This window comes from Penaeus chinensis, chromosome 18 (genome assembly GCF_019202785.1).
Source record: "Penaeus chinensis breed Huanghai No. 1 chromosome 18, ASM1920278v2, whole genome shotgun sequence".
NCBI lineage: Eukaryota > Metazoa > Arthropoda > Malacostraca > Decapoda > Penaeidae > Penaeus > Penaeus chinensis.
The window spans coordinates 28,127,324-28,135,809 of record NC_061836.1 but is presented as its reverse complement, the minus strand read 5'-3'; the positions used below and the strand labels follow the sequence as shown (position 1 = coordinate 28,135,809).

Sequence of the window (8,486 nt, the reverse complement as noted above, 5' to 3'; positions counted from 1 at the left end):
TCTTCTCTCTCTCTCTCTCTCTCTCTCTCTCTCTCTCTCTCTTTCTCTCTCTCTCTTTTACTTTGTTTTTATTTGTCTTCTTATTTTTTTATCGAAAGGATTATCTCGTCATTTGCAAATACAAGGGGGAGAAAAACCGAGTAACTGAAATTAGAGAAACAGTTTGGGAATATGCAATTACTGTTTGCAAAGCCACATTCCTGGTCATTCCTCACCCCCCCCTCTATCCCTGCCCACCCCTACCTTCCTCCCTACTCACCCCTACCTTCCTCCCTACCTTCCTCCCTACCTTCCCTACCCACCCCTACCCACCCCTACCTTCCTCCCTACCCACCCCTACCCACCCCTCCGCTCGCCACGGCACAAGGGCGTGATCAGAGGAAGCAACATCACGCCCATTGTTTACGGCCTTTGCACGTTCTTGCACAGGCTGCAACATCTCCACATGTCAGTTCCTTTTGAGATAAGGAACCAAGGAACCAACGAAGGGAGGGAGGGAGTGAGGGAGGGAGGGAGGGAGGGAAGGAGGGAGAGGATGAGAGAGGGACGGAGGGAGGGAAGAGGGAGATAGGAAGAGAGAGAGGGCGGAGGGAGTGAGTGAGGGAGGGAGGGAAGGAGTGAGTGAGTTAGTGAGGGAGGGAGGGAGGGAGGGAGAGAATGAGAGAGGGACGGAGGGAGGGAGAGAGGGAGATAGGAAGAGAGAGAGGGCGGAGTGAGTGAGTGAGGGAGGGAGGGAAGGAGCGAGTGAGGGAGGGAGGGAGGGAGGGAGGAAGGGAGGAGTAAGAGGAAGATATGGAGGACGTGAGGAATGGGTGGAGATGTCGTATTTTTTTTCTCTCTCTCGCCTTATTTTTACTTGATGGACACTTTATGGGCAGATACACGCACCTATAGATATTTTGTTTGTGTGTGTGTGTGTGTGTGTGTGTGTGTGTGTGTGTGAGTGAGAGAGAGAGAGAGAGAGAGAGAGAGAGAGAGAGAGAGAGAGAGAGAGAGAGAGAGAGAAGAGAAAGTGAAAAGAAAGAGGGACAGAGAGAGAGAATGAGAGAGAGAGAGAGAGAGAGAGAGAGAGAGAGAGAGAGAGAGAGAGAGAGAACAAAACAAAGAAAGTGAAAGAGAAGATGAAATAGACGATAGAGAGTGTGGGCGAAGGGAGAGAATACATAACCAACCCAACCCCTCCCCCTGTCACCCCCCTCCTCCCCCCCCCCCTCCTGGGACGCAATGGGCGTGGTCGGGCGTATGGTGGTAGCCGCCTGCAATAAAGATAATGACAAGCCGTAAAGTCAAATGAGTAAGATTTACCGTATCTTGTTAGTGAACTCTTACTCGAGCGTTGAATGTTGCAAGTTGCTCGTGTTCGTCATGCCGTCAAGAGTAATCAATGTAGTTTTTTTTTTTTTTCATCTTTTCTTGAGTTTGTTAAGAATGTTTTCCTTCTAAGTGGTAACTGAAATGATTAGACAATTTTAGATTTGGAATAGCGAACATGCAAACTACGCATACACACACACACACACGCACACGTAAACACACACAAAACATAGAGAGAGAGACCTCCCTCCCCCCACACACACATACACACACACACACCCACGCACACACACAAAACACACACGCACATACACACACACACACACACACACACACACACACACACACACACAGAAACACTTACACCCATGAACATACACAGACGACGATAACTTATTATGTTACTTTGGTGAAGCTGTGGTTACAACTAATTTCGTGTGCATTGTTAACAAGACAGACTCGTCCAGCATGCATGCAAACTGCTTTTTTTTTTTCTTCTTCTTCTTCATTTTCTTCCTTCTTCTTGTTTCTTCTTCTTCTTCTTTTCTTCTTCTTTCTTTCTTCTTTCTTTCTTTCTTTCTCTTTCTTTTTCATATGTTGTGAAGAATTTATTTTTTTTGTATTTTTTTCCCGAATTTGTTTTTAATTTCTTTACGGATTGATAGTCGAAACTTTTTATAATTTTCATGATAATGATAACAATGATCATGGCAGTGATAATGGTATTAACATTGTCGTTAAGGTTATTATCATCATTATTAGCATTACAAACATCATAATTACTATCACCATTCACACCACCATCACCATTAAAATTACCATTATCAATTTTATCATTATCATCATCATCATTATCACCATCACTATTATTATCATCACCGCCATAACAATCATTACCATTAATATAATCATCCCGTCTAATAACACTGATATTGTCCTTGTTACAAATACATTTTAGAAATAAAATGAAAACAAGAGAACGCTAAAAATAATATTGTATCTCCCGGATTAGGCCGACTTTAGTAAAAACAAAAACAAAACAAAACAAAAAACGACATTAAGTTGATATTAAATACTATTTCCATATCACTAACTATCGTTCCGTGACCTGTATTTCAGTGGTAATTGGCAGTTGGGTGATTGTGTCACGGTGATGGTAGTTTACGTGTGGTTGTTATGGTAATTGTGTTGTTAAGTTGTTTTGTTTTGATTTATTGATATAATTAATTGGTGGGTTGATGTTGGTCTAAACTGTATGGTTTTTTTCGTGAATGTTATAATGGTTGTTATGTGTTAAAGACAACGAGGCTTTTGATGAAGATAGGATTGATAATGTTTTAATATACACAGTTCACATGTATACACTGATACACACGTACAAACAAACAAACAAACACATACACACAAACTAACACACACACACACAAACAAACAAACAAAAAAACACGAACCTTAAAAATACCTCAACCTTTCTGCGCATTTCCCAAAATAAATAAAAAACTTAACAAATAAATACACTAAAATATACTAAATCCACCCTTCCTCTCTGTTGCAGAATATGTCGGCTTTGCAACTTGCAGCCGAGGGGAGGGACTACCTCATGTGGTGCCCCGATCAAGAATTCGATCACGCAGTCGCCGCCTTGGACATCCGGGTATGTGTGTTGCAGAATTTTCCTTCGTTATTGATAATAGTCTTGGCCTTTTCCTGTTTTGTTTTTTTTCTGTTTTTGTGGTGTTTTATTTTGTGTGTGCGTTATTGCGTTAGTCTCCGTTCGCTTTCTCTTTGTTGTATTTCTATCTTTCTTTTTCTTTCTTTCTCTCTTTCGTTCTATCTGTTTTTCTCTCTTTCTTTCTCTCTCTCTCTCTCTCTCTCTCTCTCTCTCTCTCTCTCTCTCTCTCTCTCTCTCTCTCTCTCTCTCTCTCTCTCTCTCTCTCTCGCTCTCTCTCTCTGTCTGTCTGTCTCTCTCTCTCTCTCTCTCTCTCTCTCGCTCGCTCTCTCTCTCTCTCTCTCTCTCTCTCTCTCTCTCTCTCTCTCTCTCTCTCTCTCTCTCTCTCTCTCTCTCTCCTTTCCTCTTATCTTTGTTCTTTCTAAATCTCTATTATTTCTTTTCTACAATTTGTATTATTCCCCCTTTTTTTCATTTTCCCTCAAACCATCATTATCGTTTTCCTGTTCCTCCTCATTTTCTCTTATCTATCTTACTTCTTTTCCAACATTTATTGGCCTCTTTCTCCTGCTCCTTCCCCTCAAAAGTAATAATAATAATGATAATGATGATAATGATGATGAGGATGATGGTGAATGATGATAGTGATGATGATTATTATGATTATGATGGTGAGGAAGATGATGATGGTGAAGATGCTGATGATTATTATGGTAAGAATTATGATGATGATGGTGAAGATGATGATGATGGTGAAGATGATGATGATGATGATGGTGAAGATGATGATGATGGTGAAGATGATGGTGATGATGATGGTGAAGATGGCGATAATGATAATAGAATCTCACAAAGCTAAGTAACATTCGTTTTATTTAACAACCGCTTAAGCAACCGTCCTTGAATATACAGTCCACTACAACTCCGTTTAATGAGAACACTCGCTTTATTAGATAAGTTTTGCGGTCAAGTTTGAAAATAAACTCGTCGACACTAATTAGGTTCCTCAAACCTTCTCCTCGCAACTGAAGACCTTGAATTTAAAAAAAAAGAAAAAGAAATGATGATAATAACAAAGTAAAAAATAAAATATTATATCACTGGATTTCCACATTTTTCTCCACGGTGAAAGTCTACGGCAATTTTTCGCCGGATTTCAGGAAAGGGTGTAGACTGTGTAACGGAGAACACAAGCGATCACTTGAACGCTATATTCGGAATGTCATGTGATGCAGCCATTCAGACCACCTAACATGAGGTATAAAGAACTATATGACTATTTAATTTCATCTGATACATTGGAAGATATACTCGTACTATATCCTAAATTTACTATGTAAAAGTGCCGTAAACTAGGAATATTGTTATGCAATCACAGTGGCAAATACATCAACGTAATATTTTTTTGCATAATGTATGATTTATATTTTTATTTTACCATGTACAGTTATAGTAGTCACAGAATACTATGTGAAATATATGTAAAACTGTAAACACTATTGTCCACTGCCTGAGCAGATAGCCAAGGTTTTTGGAAATACTTTAAATTTTCTGCTTCATTTCTATATAGAAAAAAGGTGTTTTTAAAAAGGAACAGAAGAGAAAAGGAAATATACATGTAACATATCTGAGTATGATTTATTTACAGAAAAAAAAATATTTGCAGATTCATTAACTGAGTTACGAAGTTGGAAATATATTGTATTTAATTCATGTATGTTTGTTCCTCCTGCCTTCTTTAAATATAGGAACATTATTTTAACGGGAATAGGAGAGGAAGAGAAAAATAAATAAATAGACAACTAACATGTATGAACATGATATGTTTATGCATAAAAAATAAATGTTACTTTGCATATTCATTAACTTATTTATGAAGTTATCACGAGTGTGCTTAACAGATGTATATTTCTGTATGTAATTAACAGTATTCCTCGGTGTGTGTGTGTGTGTGTGTGTGTGTGTGTGTGTGTGTGTGTGTGTGTGTGTGTGTGTGTGTGTGTGTGTGTGTTGGAGAGGGAGAGAGAGAGAGAGAGAGAGAGAGAGAGAGAGAGAGAGAGAGAGAGAGAGAGAGAGAGAGAGAGAGAGAGAGAGAGAGAGAAGAGAGAGAGACAGAGAGAGACAGAGAGAGACAGAGAGAGAGAGAAAGAAAGAAAGAAAGAAAGAAAGAAAGAAAGAAAGAAAGAAAGAAACAGCGCTTGCATTTGCTCGTTTGCCTGCATGTAATTATATGTGTTTAAGAAGTACTTGTAACAGAGAATATATTCATGCACGCATAATATGAGCAAAGACAAGGGATATTTAATATAGGAATCACGCTAGTGTGAGATCCCTAAGATATGTACTTTTGTGTCTTTTACAATCATTATGATAATGACCATTTATTTTTATCATTATCATTACTATGATCATTACTGTTATTATCATTGGTATTGTTGTTGTTTTTATCATCACCCTCTCTCCCACTTTTCCCTCTCCCTTTATTCCTCTCTTTCTCTCCTTCTCTCTTCCTCTCCATCTTCCTCTACCCACGACCTTCTATTAATTCTCCCCTTCCTCGCTCTCTCCGCTCACTTCCTCTCTCCCACTTTCCCCTCTTTCTCCTTTTCCCTTTTCTCTCTCTCTCTCTCTCGTCTCTCTTCCTCTCTCCCACTTTTCCCTCTTTCTCCTTTTTCCTTTCCTCTCTCTCTCTCCTTCTCTCTTCCTCTCTCCCACTCTTCCCTCACCGTTTATTCCTCTCTCCCTCTCCTTCTCTCTTCCTCTCTCCCACTTTTCCCTCTCCCTTTATTCCTCTCTCCCTCTCCTTCTCTCTTCCTCTCTCCCACTTTTCCCTCACTCTTTATTCCTCTCTCCCTCTCCTTCTCTCTTCCTCTCTCCCACTTTTCCCTCGCCCTTTATTCCTCTCTCCCTCTCCATCTCTCTTCCTCTCTCCCACTTTTCCCTCACCCTTTATTCCTCTCTCCCTCTCCATCTCCCTCTCCCCAAGACCCTCAATTAATTTTCCTCCAATTTCACCGTAAACTGTCGCTTCCGGTCGGGTCCCAGGCCTAACCCGCCGCCAATTTCACACCCAATGTATTTAATCTGCTTCGCGCGTGATTGTGTTTACCTGTCGGTTTCCTTTGTTTACTTGTTTGTGTTTTTGGTTGTTTGCTTGTTTGTGTTTTTGGTTTATTTGCTTGTTTGTGTTTTTGGTTGTTTGCTTGTTTGTGTTTTTGGTTGTTTGCTTGTTTGTGTTTTGTTGGTTTATTTGTTTGTGTTTTTGGTTGTTTACTTGTGTGTGTTTTCTTTGTTTACCTTTTTTTTCCTTTGTTTACTTGTTTGTGTTTTGGTTGTTTACTTGTTTGTGTTTTCTTTGTTTACCTCATTGTGTAAACGAACGACAGGTTGTTGATACCTGTGACGTCACGACCTCCTAAAGGAAATTTGCATATTTCGAGGCTAGTGAAATTTAGTTTAAGTTTGAGGTAATTTATTAGAGAAGCTGAGGAGAACGACTGAGAGAGATACATATCGGTAAATAATGAAAGGGAGAGAAAGAGAGAAGGAGGGAGGGAGAGAGAGAGAGAGAGAGAGAGAGAGAGAGAGAGAGAGAGAGAGAGAGAGAGAGAGAGAGAGAGACAGAGATAGAGAGAGAGAGAGAGAGGGGGGGGGGGAGAGAGAGAGAGAGAGAGAGAGAGAGAGAGAGAGAGAGAGAGAGGGAGAGAGAGAGAGAGAGAGAGAGAGAGAGAGAGAGAGAGAGAGGGAGGGAGAGAGAGAGAGAGAGAGAGAGAGAGAGAGAGAGAGAGAGAGAGAGAGAGAGAGAGAGAAACAGAGACAGACAGGCAGACAGGTAGACCGACAGACAAAGAGACATACAAAAAATATAGAGAAAAAAAAGAAAAATAAACAGAGACAAATAAACGATAAACAGAGAAAAGGGTAACACCCCTTAATCTCCCTACCTCCCCCCCTCACCCTTCTTTCCACCCCCTACCCCCTCCACCCCCCCTTTCACCCGGATCCTAATCCCTCCCCCCCCACCCCCACCCGCTGGGAATGAGAGGCTTGTGAGCGACGCCGGCATTCCAGATTTCCAGATTTCGGAATTTTCTGACGAGATTTCCTACAAGACGTTACACTTGTTTGTCGCAAAAGGAATTGAGGTTTGAATTGAGATCATCGCCTGATTTCAAAGTTTAATTTCACTCTTGGTATTTGTGTTTGTCTTTTTTAAATCGCTTCTCAAGGATAATTGTTGGGTTTGAATTTCTTAACCGTGGGTTCAGTAGCATTATTTTATTAGTTTGAAGGAAAAAAAAAAACATTACTGCCAAACGGAAGGCAAATAGAATAGTTATGATAGTTTAATGATAATGATAATAACAATAACAATAGAAACCACAATATCAAATATGTTCGAGATATTATTATTCAAAGTCATATATACACTAATATCTAAAATTAAGAAAAAGAGACTTACGATGTAACTTACGATGTTCATTTGTTCCCCCAAGTTGCTTGCTTGTGGTTCAAATACAGTATCTAATCCTCTATCGCTCCTTTGAAGTACTTATAGTTAATTCATACCATAAGGTACAAATCTCTTCAGCTGATACCAGTTGCAAAAGAAAAGATACAAAGAAAATATCCAGAAATAGGTGCAGCTGAGAGAGAAAAAAATAGAAAAATGTTGAAAAAAAATAGGTAGAGTCGACACGCCCCTCCTTCGGACTGGCATAATGGCGGCCACAATATCACCGATTGTCTTTCGCGCCGCTCAAAAATGGCCCGTAATTCTCTCTAACCTTGACTTTCTCTCCGCGGCGATTGTCTCTTTTCTTGTCTTCTCTTTTTGTGTTGTTGTTTATAGTTTACAGTTACGGTAGAGAATTTTGTTTTCGTGGCTAGTAATACTCGTGGAGGTAGGATGTAACGGTGTTTCGATGTTGGAACACGGTCGAATTTGCAACGGGATTTTCAAAAAGATTAATCGGAAAAATCAAAGGACGAGATAATTGCGTAGATTTAACGAGAATAAAAGACGAGACACAAAGAATACGATTTTTCAAATATATATTTTTCTGTATGTTACGAATATGATAAAAGTGTGTGCGTATGTGTGTTTAATCTGTCTTTGTACGCGTATGCCATGTGCCTGTTAGTGTCTGCCTATGTGTGTGCATATATATGGCCGAGTTTATATACGTGTATGTTTATATCAGTCTACCACGTGCCTATATAAGTGAGAGTGTGCTTGTGTAAGTTCGTGTAAGTCTACCACGCGCTCATAGTTTACGTCTGTGTGTATCTATCTGTCTACCACGCACCTATACGAATGAGTTTATCTGTGTGTGTTTCTATCTTAGTCGATACGTGAGTTTGTAGTGACCTAGACATGTTTACGAGGTCTTTATCTCACCGCGGAGTGCCAGAGCCCCCGCCGGCCTCTCTGATGAGCCTTTGTCAGTCACGGAAGGGCGTAGGAGTGTGGGAAGCCTCGCTCAGGATGCTCGCGTTCCTG

At 40.2% G+C, this 8,486-nt stretch overlaps 1 protein-coding gene across 1 annotated transcript in view; it reads left to right on the top strand.

The window, feature by feature from the left end:
• LOC125034651 (neurofilament heavy polypeptide-like) overlaps positions 1-8,486 on the top strand; it is a 126,357-nt gene that overhangs the window by 15,458 nt on the left and 102,413 nt on the right. The window contains exon 3 of the mRNA XM_047626553.1: positions 2,870-2,968. Within this exon, the coding sequence (XP_047482509.1) occupies positions 2,870-2,968 (99 nt within the window). The remainder of the gene's footprint in view (positions 1-2,869; positions 2,969-8,486) is intronic.